The 12,017-nt window shown below is 53.3% G+C and overlaps 1 protein-coding gene across 1 annotated transcript; it reads right to left on the bottom strand.

The window, feature by feature from the left end:
• Positions 1–3,899: 3,899 nt before the first annotated feature.
• LOC120854093 (paired box protein Pax-3) lies at positions 3,900–8,594 on the bottom strand. The gene is made up of 4 exons (XM_040227914.1): positions 8,253–8,594; positions 6,710–6,945; positions 5,263–5,392; positions 3,900–4,096 (listed from the first exon to the last, which is right to left on the bottom strand). The coding sequence occupies exons 1-4, from the start codon at positions 8,335–8,337 to the stop codon at positions 3,900–3,902; spliced, it is 648 nt and encodes a 215-aa protein (XP_040083848.1). The 5' UTR covers positions 8,338–8,594.
• Between the last annotated feature and the right edge of the window lie 3,423 nt (positions 8,595–12,017).

The following is a 12,017-nucleotide window of genomic DNA, read 5'->3' as shown; positions in this document are numbered from 1 at the left end:
CTCCCGTTAATGATAAAATGTTCATGATCCCACAGGAAACGAAATCGTTCCAGAACCTTTAAAACGTCAGTACGTGTTTGTTTTATCGTATGCCCAGCTGAAAAGATGACGTCGTCTTCGTTAATTTTAGAAAAGCTCACAAGTTTGCAAACTCGCGCAAAGCTTTTGTCACTTTTACTTTCTCAAATCCAAAAAAAAAAAAAAGGCAAAACAAAACAACTGCTTTTCATAAATGCCAAATTGAAAGGGATCGATATAAAAGGAGGGTAAGCTCCAACCGACCTACGCTTGGGTCTCTTGGCTCAAACTTTGAAACTGTTGCAAACCTCCCACGCTAGCTGGTGATTCTTAAAAAGGGTTAGGGTCCTGTGAAAGTGTATCTCCAGCCCCAATCAAAACATCAATTTGGCAATCTGGCCTCTTTCCCCCTGCACCCCCGAGCTGCCACTTCAAAGCTGCTGCAACAAGTCAGTAATTGTAACTTTGCATCTAAATATTTAAGCGAGAGTCTTGCAGTCGCGTGTCCATTTACAGTCCTCATCTGTCCTCTAATTCCATTACGGCACAAAGCAAAAATGTTTCCCAAAACTCACAAACAGGAAAAGCGTCACCCTGCCGCTGGTGGAGGAGGAGGAGGAGGCTGGGGGGAGGAGCTGATGAAGGAGCAGTTTCTATTGATTAGTCACCGCTTTTGTGTTAAGGGCTTTCTTTAAAATAAGAGGGGGAAAAAGTGGGGGGAGGTTGCAGAAATTTCACTAATGTGAGCCTCAGGCAAGGAAGGGGAAAAAAGAGGAGAAGAAGGAGGGGGAGGCGGGTTGTGCCTAGATGAAAGTGAGAAGGACATAAAGGAGGCGATTGAGTCGGCTGCAGCCCGGCGAGCTAAGCTTCGAGCCGGCCGGAGCGCAGGGGAGGGGGCGGCGCGGCGCGGCGCTTTGGCTCAGGGCGCAAGAGTGGGGGCCGTGCCCATTGTGGCGGCGCCCGCGGGCCCGCTCCGCCGCGCCGGGGGAGGAACAGAGGCACCCATTGAGTGGCCGGGCGCGGGCCTTGCCCACAGCCCCCCGTTGCCGCGACCGGGGCTGGGTTTCTCCGGCTGCGCCCGGCCGGCTCTCGGTGCCGAATGGGGAGGGGAAGGAAGGGGAGTGAAGAAGGTCCTGGGAAGGGTGGGGGATTCCTGGCCGCCCAACCCTCTCCTTCCACCCTGGCAAAACAGCTGGAAGTGCAGATCGCAGGAGGGGCGCGCAGTCTGTTCCGTGCCAGGGCGCACGGGCCTGCGCGCACCGGGTCGGTCAGCCACGGTCTTCTTGGCTGGGGCGACGCACAAGGCAAAGTTGGGAAAGTGAATGGGGCCATCTAGAACGAGACCCTGGGGAGAAAAACGAAAGCTGTTCTGACCTCTTTCAGGGTGCCTCTCACCCTATGTCCTAGTCTCTGACAAGTAGAAAGATGCACCCGAGAAGAGCCAGTCAGCAACAGCCGGCAGGCCGAAAAGGCATCTGGAACCTTCAGAAAGCGCGCGCCGCCCTGCTCAGGACGCCCAAACGGCCTTCCTTAGGCCCGCCTGGGAGCTCAGACCCCTTTATCAACATTCATTCTATTTTCCAAGCCAGGCAGCCTGAAACTTTTGCTGCCCAAACGACCGGGAATCTTTTTTTTTTTTTTTTCCTTTTTGAGATCTTTAAACTTCCCTTCCAACTCCATTCCCCTCTGTCCTTTCTCTGGGCCCCTCTTGCCCTCCAGGGCTCATCTGGAAAAGGAGCTAGAGGCGCTGAAGAGACTGACACTGCCTCTTGCTTGACAACTCCAAATTAAATTAGACTTCAGCCTCCGCGTTGTGTGTATGTGTGTGTTTTCAACGGTTCAGCCCCGCTGGGGAGAATACTCCGCTTTTAAAAATGGTAGCAATTGCCCTTGAATGGCAGCAGCCCCAGCTAGACAGCCCGAAAGACTAGAAACATTTTGTAGGTGAAATGGCCACTTTTTCCACGGCTGGAGAGTCCATAAAACTTCCTGGCGCAGCAGCTCTTGGGGCTCATTGAATAATTCATCCCTCATTGCAAGCCCATAATGTCTATTCTCGGCCCTTTGTGGGGCTGTTTTCTCTTCTTTTCTCCTTGAATTATAAAAAGGTTGCCTTCCTTTGTTCACATCAAGCTGCTGCGAGCGGGAGCTTTGTCTGGGCCGAGCTAAAGTGTGAGTTTCAATGGACTCTCCCGGCTTTGTCTCCCAAGTTCATCTCCAAGTGTAGATTGTGTAGAGAAGGCCTTCTTTGTAAAAGCTGGAAAAGTTGTACAAATGTTTGACCAGCTCATTTGGGGCGTTTTGTCTCCTGGGCCCTCGGTTGCCGGTGCGGCGATGGAGCTGCGGCGCAGGCGCCTCTAGCAACAAGTAGCAAAGCCTGGCCACCTCCACCCTCCTTCCCAAGCCTCCTTCTGGGTTCAGTGCCTGTAGGGGCCTGTTGGGTTTGGGGTTGGCTGGCTTCTCGCCTTCTTCCCTCCCCAGCATCTCCAATACAGCATCTAGACCAGGACTAAAAGCCAGGCATCCTCTCAGAGACCAGGGCAGAAAGGCACCCCTTCAAAAAGAAGGGCTTACACTGAGTCTGTGTGAGACCTCTGCTTCAAAGGAGGGAAGCCACAGGGTATGTGTCTTCTTCACTCAACCTGCCCTGGGTTTTTATGTCTTGATTGCCTGTGTGTGCCAGAGCACCTAGGCATCAGTTTAGCCCTACAAACTGTGGTTTGGATTTGTAACATCTAAGTCTGTGTCTCTTCGAAGTTGTGTACAGATTTGGTATTGATTTGTAAAGCTGCCGGCTCCGGAGGGCCAGTGGCCTGAGCTGGAGTTGAGCAATGAAAGTTAAAAAAGCGACAGTTTCCCAAACCACAGTCCTACCCAGGACACCACTGGTGGAGGGCTCAGATCCAGTAGGTGACTGACCACTCCAAGCCCACCTGGAGAGCCGCCTGCCCTTCTAGGTCAACTCAAAAGTCCATTCAGCCTCAGGAGTCTCAGCCCCTAGCAAGGGAAGGCCATGCATGGGTGGGAACACCGGGCAACTCCCGACCCTTTGGGCCTCGAAAGAGGTGCAACCATCCCCCAGGCAAAAAGTGCTGAGAGGCAGAACTGCAGAGACTCTCCTTGTGCCAGGATCCCTTCCCAGTTCAACTCCCACGGGGTTGACTTTTTCTGTGGGGCTCTGAAGATAACCCCAAGCCTACATGTAAGGCTCCACAGGGGAGGTTTTTCTCTTGAGGCTGACAGATCACAGCCAAGGAGAAGACACCCCTGGGAAGAGAAAGTGCGCCCACACTGTGAACCCAGAGCCCCTTGCTTGTAACTAGATCTTAAGCTTGTTTTTCTTCCCAGGCACACACAGTTCAAACCCTACCGCACTTGAAGACCAATTTAAAACAAAGGAAAAACCACCGACGTACACGTATACATTTATAAGGCAATCAGTGTGACGCAACTTTGAGAACCTACTGCCTTCAAGAGTTTTGAGTCTCTCTTCCTCTCCCCTGCCTACCCACCTCCTCAACCAAGGAAGCTCTTTGGAGACTCTGGGCCTTTCCTAAGGGCGCAAAAAGTTCCTTTAACCTCAGGAGGCTCAAAGACTGCCCCCCAGGCCCCAAACTGCTCACATTCAGTCTTGCAAGCCTGCGGGCAAGAGGATAGCCCCTCAGCCAGACCGCAATTTGTAGTTCTAGATTCCGAGAGACTGTGAGTGGTGCGGAACAAAGATTTATGAAACAGAGAAGAGAGAGAGAGAAAAGATTTTTGTATTCAATGAAAGTGCATCTCGGGTCTTTTTCTTCAATGCTCTTACCCGGGTGCAGTGGATACGAGTGAGGAGGGACGGTGACATGAGCCGGGGAGGCGCAGCCCTCGAGCCTCCAAGGTCAGAGCGCGGAGTCCGAGAGGCGCTGGCCCGCAGGGCGCCGCTCAGAGCGCCGCCGCTTACCTCGCTCGCTCAGAATGCCGTCAATGCTGTGTTTCGCTTTCTTCTCACTCTCCTCTGCCTCCTTCCTCTCCAGGTCGGCCTCCTCCTCTTCGCCTTTCCCGAATTTACTCCTCAGGATGCGGCTGATGGAACTCACTGGGGGCGGGAGGAAGAAGGGGGCGCAAACGACTGAGATTTGCAGGATCATGCTGGAAGGGGCTCCCAGCTCCTAATCGGAGTGGGAGTGAAGAAGGCCTGCCCTGCAGAGTTTGCTTCCGTCCCCTCCTGCATCTTTGGGCATCCTTGTCCTTCTACACCCCGCCTCACCCTCCCACTCAACCTACCCCCACCCCACCCCCATTGTATGAGCGTCTTCTAGGATCACGGAGACCGCAGCCTGGAAAGCTCACACCTCCGGGTTAGGGGCTGGGAACAGCCATACGGGTCCTTCTCCCCAGTAGGAAGCCTCCCTCCTGACTCCACAGACGGGTCTCTAGATCTCCAGTCTCAGAGAATTCTCCCGCCAGCCCACCCGGCACACCCCCAACCCAAGCTGAAGGCATTGCGCCCCGCGGTTCGCGGTATGGCAGGAAGAAGGAGAGCGGCCCCATCCCCTGCAATTCGACTTTTTTCTTTTGCGACCATAAAGGGTTTAAATTTCAACTGCAGAATCGTTTCCTATTGTAAAAATCAAAAGAAAATGCACTCTTCCCCGTTTATTTTTTCCAGATTCCAGTCTGGTAAACAAATCCATCCTCTGAAATATCTCGTTCTCGCAGGGCGGGGGGAAAGGGAGTTTCCTTCTAATTAAAAACAAACCCGTGCGCCCTCGCGCTCGCCCTGCTCTCGCCCCTATTCTCCCTTCGCCTCCCCCTGGCCGCCGGGGGCGCCGGATGGTCCCTGGGACTCTCCCGGAAAAAAATCTCCCGGCCGTTGCCGAAGCCTCCCCTCCCGTGCGCGCACGGAGAAGCCTCGGCTGGCGCGGCCCCATCTCCCTTCGGTTAGGGTTACCAAAACATTTGTTTCTCTTTAAAAGGGAACATCAATATTAATAAACGCTTGGCCTCCGCCTCGCGTTTCCTGCCCTACCCCTTCGACAGAAACCCTCTTTGGGGAGCCCTAAGCGGCGGTCTCTCAACCTCAGGACAAGCAGCTGATCACTCCCTCCATAAAACGGCTAGTTCGTAAATATTTCAGAGCCCCGGGAGGGACCGCCTCCCGATCATCCAGATCGATCACTGGGGGTGATTATGGTTCAGATTGCCCGCCCGCGTAATAGCGACTGACGCCTAGCCTTGGGAAGACGCAGATGAGCCTGGTACCTGAGGGTACGGTGTTTCGATCACAGACCGCGTCCTTGAGTAATTTGTCTCGAATTTCCCAGCTGAACATACCGGGGTTCTCTCTTTTGTATTCCTCTATTTTCTTCTCCACGTCAGGCGTTGTCACCTGCTTTAAGAGAACCGGCAGACCGGCGTTGGTACCCAGTTCTCTGGGCCAGATGTGGCGGCCTCACCGCCTCTGGGCCTGGCGGGATGCTCCTTCTTGTGCCCCATGGCAAGTTTCCCCTGGTTAGCAAAAGGACCCCAACTCTCTGAGCAGTGTACCTTAGAAAAGGGCAGAGAGAAAACCATCCCAAACCTTTCCTCCCCAGATCAGCTCTCACAGTTGGGATAAAATAAAAAGAGGTATGACCTCTTGGAAGGGGTGTACTTTCTGATCCGTGGGAATAAAGAAAGGCAACCCTTTACGCTGAATCAACAGGAAAATGAAACTAAAAAAGGAAGTCTTGAAAGAGGAGAAGAAAAAATCAGGTTAGATCTGTAACTTGGGCCTTTTCAAAGGAATTCAAGGTTTTAGCTCAAGTGAAGAGCAAAATGAAATGCAAAAGTTGAGTGTCCATTAAAAATCAGAGTGGCAGCAAATATGATTAATTGGAAAGACAGGCTCTTTATTCCACCACCCCCCTCCCCAAGAAAAAGAGTTTCCAGAGATTCTTAGAGAGGTTGCAAAGCGGGCTGGCATGCAAGGAAAGGCAGTTGTCTGGAAATTTTCAGTTTACCAGAATCCTCCTTTTGGTTTTGCCCTGTGGCAACCAGAAAATTATATTGGATTTTCCCCAGAAAAAAGGGCAGCTGTAGGCAGTCCCCTCCCACTCAGCCATAGCGAGTGTGATTCTCTTTCCTTTTGTAAGGAGAACCAAAATAATTTGAGGATAGCACCAAACTGCCTTTTAAAAGCCAAGTCATCGGCTCATTACAAAGAAAGCAAATCACCCTAGCTTTTGATTCCTTGAAGACAATTTGGACTGGAGGCAATTGGGGAGAAGAGTTGGGAGTGAAACCATTCAAAAACCCAAAGTGGCTCCTTGGATTAAATTTGGAATGGGCAGTGTAGTCACTGGGAGCTTGAGAGATACTTGGAGAAGAAACCAGCAACAGGTGAGTACAGCTTGGACGCTTTGGGTGTCTGCCTATTAAAACAATTTGATGAAAATTCCAGGATTCTGAAGCATACAAAATAAATGCTTTATCTCCTTTGCAAAAAGACTAGAGTTTTTCCTTAGCATTTATCAAGAAGTACTAGCTCAAACAGCACTGTAGACCCTTCTCTTCACCACCACCGCCCCCCCTCAACATACACACATACACACACCTTCCCAGACTTGGAAAAAAACACCTCAGAAAGTCCCAGCTGGCAGTCCTTTCCCACTGCCCACCCTGCCCTAACTCCAGACAGGAGCCCCCAGGGCCAGGCCTGTGAGCTCACCTTGGGCTTGCTGCCACCAATGGCACCAGGGCGGATGGAGCCGGTCTCCTGATACCTGCATAGGATCTTAGAGACACAGCCGTGGGACACACGCAGCTGGCGGGAGATGACGCAGGGCCGGATGCCATGGTGGGCCATCTCCACGATCTTGTGGCGGATGTGGTTGGGTAGTGGCCTGCCGTTGATAAAAACACCTCCAAGCTGGTTGACCCGGCCCTGGCCGAGGGGAGTGGACACTGGGAACAGAAGTCAAGAAGAGAGACAAGTGGAAGATCATTTGGGGAGAGAGGAGAGCAGCCCAAAAGATGAACCCCAATTTCACACTCTTCTGGCCAATCGGTATGTTACAGCCTTAGCACTGAAATTGCTCCATTTGGGCTCCCAACCTGACACCCTGCTTCAACCACACTTGTTCAAACTATTAAGCAATTCAAGGGCACATAATCTTGTGTGAAAGGAGCAACCATGGCAAAATAAACTCGCTATAGTGAATCTGTCTTCCCTTTGGACCCAAGAAAGGGGACAATTTGCAGGGGTAGGGGGTGGGGTGGGGAGACCTAGAGGCTGGTGAAAGAACGGCCTCCCTGCAGAGAGAAGTTCACCCAGGACTTCTGCGGCTGGCATTAAACCCTGTCTAATTGGGGGGCCTTTCTTTCTAAGAAACTTGGAGGAGTTGACAACCCTTTGGGTTTTGGGCTAGGAGTGCTGCAGGCAAAGGTCAAAGAGGGTACTGAAAGCAAGCCGCAGGTGTCATCGCGAGTCACCTGTTACACCTCGGGCCAGAGATGACAGTCCAGTCTGCTCATAGGCCCCTCGGCTCCAAGGGTGCTCTGGTTATTATTAATAATACATCCTATTTCAGACTAAGGGCCAAGCCCAGGCACCGGCAAGGTCAGCATCCCGGCTCAGGCTCCCCAACCTCGCAAACTGTCTAGAAAGTCCGAAAAAGGACTTGCAAGGTCTCCTGCCTCCCTGGAGTCCAGAACCTTCAGACTAACTGAAAGGCGGTCCGCCAAATGGGTTGTGGAAACTTCCAGATGAAGCTGGAGATAAACGAGGCCCTAATTAAGGAATCAATTAATACTAAAAATTCCCCAGCACGATTCTGCACGGGCATGTGCCACCACAACTTCTCACCCCCTAAGAAAATCCTTCCAGAATTAACAAGAGTTTAGCGAATACAGGAACAGCCGAGGTAGTTTTGAGATGCCTTCGGGGGCACAAAGTGCTGAGAAGTTGCTTGCTGGTGCTCAAAAGCCGGTTGACCCCTGCCCCACCAAGGCATTTCCAAAACAACAGGGGAAAGCATACCCGCCCAGGAGCAGGCCTGGCCGCCAAGCTCCGGCAGGAGTTACAGAGAAAAGGACGCTTCGCCTACCCAGAGAAAATCGAGAGGGAATCTCGCCCGACTGTTCCCTCCTGATATGGGGGTAGCCCGGGAATAGGCTCCTGGACGCGTCGAAGGAGCCCGTGGAGACCCCGGCTGGGTGGAGCAGCCTGGCCGCGGACCCACCATCTGGGCGGCGCTGAGGCCCTTTCTTACCTTCCAGCGGGAACCCGCTGCGCGGGTAGTTCTGCCCCGGGCCCGGCCGCATCATCCTGGGCACAGCTCCGGCCAGTGTGGTCATCCTGGGGGCAGCTTCGCTTGGAAATTATATCCAGGTGAAGGCGAAATAGACGAGACAGGCACTGGGGACCCCAGGCAACTCCCCCGAGCGTGGAGAGTCCCTCCCCGAAAAGGCTGGAGAGAAAGGAGGGACCCGGGAAAGGGGGTTTGCTCGCTCTTAGTCCAAAAAGAGGCTCGAGGTGGAACCGGGGAAAGGGGGTGGGCAGGGAGGCCCCGGAGTCCAGGATCCCGAGCCCAGGGCGGAAAAGTTTGGTGCGAGTCTGGGCCGGCGGCCCCGCGGCTGGGAGCGCTGGGGAGGGGGCTCGGAGCTCGGCAACGAGCCGGGGAGGGGGGGTGGGGGCGGGAGCGTGGCCGGCCTGAGAGTCTCCTCCCGTCGTGACACCGAGTGCGGGGATCTGGGCTCGGGAGCATTTATTAGTTCTTTCACCCAAAGCTTGGTCAGGAGCCCTGAGCTGCGATTGGCCGACGGGGAGACCGTCCCGGGTGGCGGAGATACGCGCTGATTGGGCGACAGCGGCCACTTTCTCTTCCCATCCCCGGCGGTGCCCAAGCCTCGACCGGCCCCGAGAGGGACCCGCGCTGCGCCTCTAACCTGGGGAAAGAAGGGTAGACCCACGGAAGCCCGGAGAGACAGTACGGAGGAGATGCCGAGACTGAAGAGGGGTCCGTGCCTCTCTGTCACTCCATGTATGCCTCTCTCCTTGACTTTCTCTGTCTGTCTCCTCGTCTCTCTGTGTGTCTCTGTATGTCCTTCTGTCTCTGACTCGACCTCTCATTCTGTCTCTCTGTGTCCCTATGTCTCTGTTTTTCTACCTGTGGCTCTCCCTCTCGCCCATTTTTCTTGGCTTACTGCCAATGAAGGGGGCGCAGTTCCAATAAGGCGGCTTTGGAGCCCCCAGACCCCTTTAGTCTTCCTTTCTCTGGCCCATGCCCCTTGGCCTAGGCTTATTATGAGGGTCTTCCCTATGGGGTTCCTCCCTGAAAGAGTCCAGGATGTGCTGATAAGTTCTTTTGTCTTCACCGTCTGGCAGCCAGGACACTGAAGCTTACTTAGGTTAGTGGCGGGAGGCCCCAGTCCTGGTTACCCGAAGCCTGGGAAGGGGAAGAGAAAGAAAATTGTCTCCTCTTCTTGATTAAAAAAACCTTCTCTCAGAAGCCCCAGCTCTAAATCTAGAGGTACAGATCCTCCCGCAGCGCTTCGGCAGAGATTCATCTATATGTTAAAGTTTTGCCCGGCTGCAGCGTTTGTTCTCAGGAATTTATTATGGTATTCAGACTAAACTGCTGGAAAAATAAAAGGAGCAAAGTCTTGGCTAGGAGCTGAAGTGTCCCCAGCAGGATATGACGCCAGGAGTGTTGTAAAGACTGTCTGTCCTTAGAGAAGGTGCTATTGTGCATAGGCTTTTATTTATAACTTGGTAAGTGCCAGCGAACTCGCCTCCTTCACACCCCCGAGTGCCAGCCCCGCGCTCTGCACTGCGCTTTATTCGCTCGAGTCTATTCAGAGACTGTCACTCTGGGCCTGCGAGGTATTCAGGGCCTTAATCAATCAAAAGGATGAGAATCAGGCAGGTTTTTCCCTTTGAAATAAAGGAAACAATGACTTCTCGGCTTCAAGTTCCCCCTTTTACTTTTACGATTTTTGAATTTTTTCTGTGTTGGAGTTCTCCACCCTCTCTCATCCTTTCCCCCCTCAACTCATTTGACAGTTTTTACGTGAACTCAGCCCCCCCAACCCCAACTCTCCACCCCCTAATTAAGTCAAACTAAGAAGGCAAGATGGGGGCTTGGGGGGAGTATAGCTGCTCAACTGTGTGGGAGCCGGCTTTTTAAAACTCCACTCGCAAGTGGGAAAAGCAGGCAGCTTTCATCTCAGCCCAAAGCCAAAAGGTTTGGTTGACCCTCTGAGCAATGAGAGATGGGCAATGGAGACACCAGAAAAAGTCTGGACACCCCCTCACCCACCCGAGGGGGGAGGCTCCGTGCATTCACATTACACTGGAGGGATGCTGCTTAGCATGCAGCCCTGTTTAACTTGGTTTTACACAAAATGATTCAGTTTGTCAGGGGGAAAACGTTCTCATTTCCTTCTTGCACACTTGAGGGCCACCAAAGCCTGTGTCCTGTTCCCTACACTACTTCTCAAGAGCTGGGCTTTTTCCAAGTTTTCTGCCACTAAAGCTTGAGTGGAGCAGCCAGAGCACCTTCTAGGGTCCCTCGTTCTTGTTGGAGGAGGGAGGTACCCAATGTGCGTTTCACAGGAGCAAATGCAAACTCAACTCGCAGTTAAAAGGAACCTGGGAGCCACTCCCCACCGCCGGCAATGACGGTGTAAAAAACTTAATGGCCAGGGCTGTGTCTCATTTGTTGCAGAGCCGAGGGGCTCGGGCTTCAAGCTCTTCCCGTAGACCCAATGCTCTCTCCCCAGGACCCGTGGATCCGTGAAGGGACACAAAGCCAAAGACTCAGTCTCCCAGCTTTTGCATCCTCCTTGCAACCATAGAGCCGGCAGGACCGTTGAATGGGGATACTGCCAATTGAAATTGATTTCGAGTGCCCATAGGTGCCTGGCCAGCACGCGCATCCATAAACCGACCACCCCTTTCTATGAAAATGTACAAATGGAAACCAGAGAGGGTGGAGTGGAGACCTGCGGCCCAGGAGCCTCTCTTTCCCAGACTCCCCCACCCCCGCCCGCCAGATCGCTCTGGCGTTTATACGCCACCAGTTAACTCGACTGTTCCCCACCCTGGCAACAGCTAGAGGAACCTGAAGACCCAGAGATGGGTGGGAGGACATCCTAAGGTGCTTGGACCGGTAAGGTTGCGGGATCACTTCCAAATTCCCCAGAGTCCAAATTCTATGAGGTTGGTAGACCCGAAGTCTGACTCAGGAGGGCCAGGACAGCAATGTTGCTTGAGACTCCCTGGCTGGTGGTGCCCACTGCAACCAAGTCAGACAGGGAGGATGGGGAGTGTCTCGCATCACGTGAGCAACTGGTCACCAGAGGACGGAGTGGTTACTGGTTTCCCACCTGGTTTCTCAAGAAGGCACCTGATTCTGCACTCCAGCCACTCCTTCCCTGTCTTCGAAAGCTTCGGCCTCCCCTTATTTCTTTCCAAAGTCTCTCTGGAAGCCAAAGCTAGCCGACCCCCTGACTCCTACAGCAGGAAGCGAACCTCCTCCAGGCCCACCCCTGCCTGGAACCTGTAAGCCACCGAGTCCCCATTCTACTCATTGGCAAAGGAGTGACCCTGCAGTGGGCTCGGAAGACAAGTGCCTGCACCCTGCAGCCCTGAATCCAGGTTTGGGAGGCAGCATCATTTCTGCTGACAAATTACCCAGAAAGCAGCCAGGGAGTCTGTAGCTCAGTTTTGTGAAGGAGGGTGGTGTCCTCCAGCACTATCTGTGCATGTGTAAGATGAAACTGGAGCCTTGAGGACAACAGTAGGATAATTCAACCAAAACAGGATCATAACTTACCACTGCTTCCCCCACCCCCCTCCCCCCAACCCCGTTTCAGAAGCCCTTCAGGTGAAATAGACAGCAGCTTCCCCTCCCAGTTCTGAGGGAGGGGAGGACAATATCCAGCTCCTAGAAAGTTCTCCCTCCTGGCAGAATTGGATGCAGGGGTCTACAGTCAAGTCAGGTTAAGTGAACTCTGCCTGGGCCAGGTGACAC

The sequence above is a fragment of the Oryx dammah genome, unplaced genomic scaffold, assembly GCF_014754425.2.
Source record: "Oryx dammah isolate SB20612 unplaced genomic scaffold, SCBI_Odam_1.1 HiC_scaffold_27, whole genome shotgun sequence".
Lineage (NCBI taxonomy): Eukaryota > Metazoa > Chordata > Mammalia > Artiodactyla > Bovidae > Oryx > Oryx dammah.
This window is presented reverse-complemented; position numbering and strand designations above follow the sequence as displayed.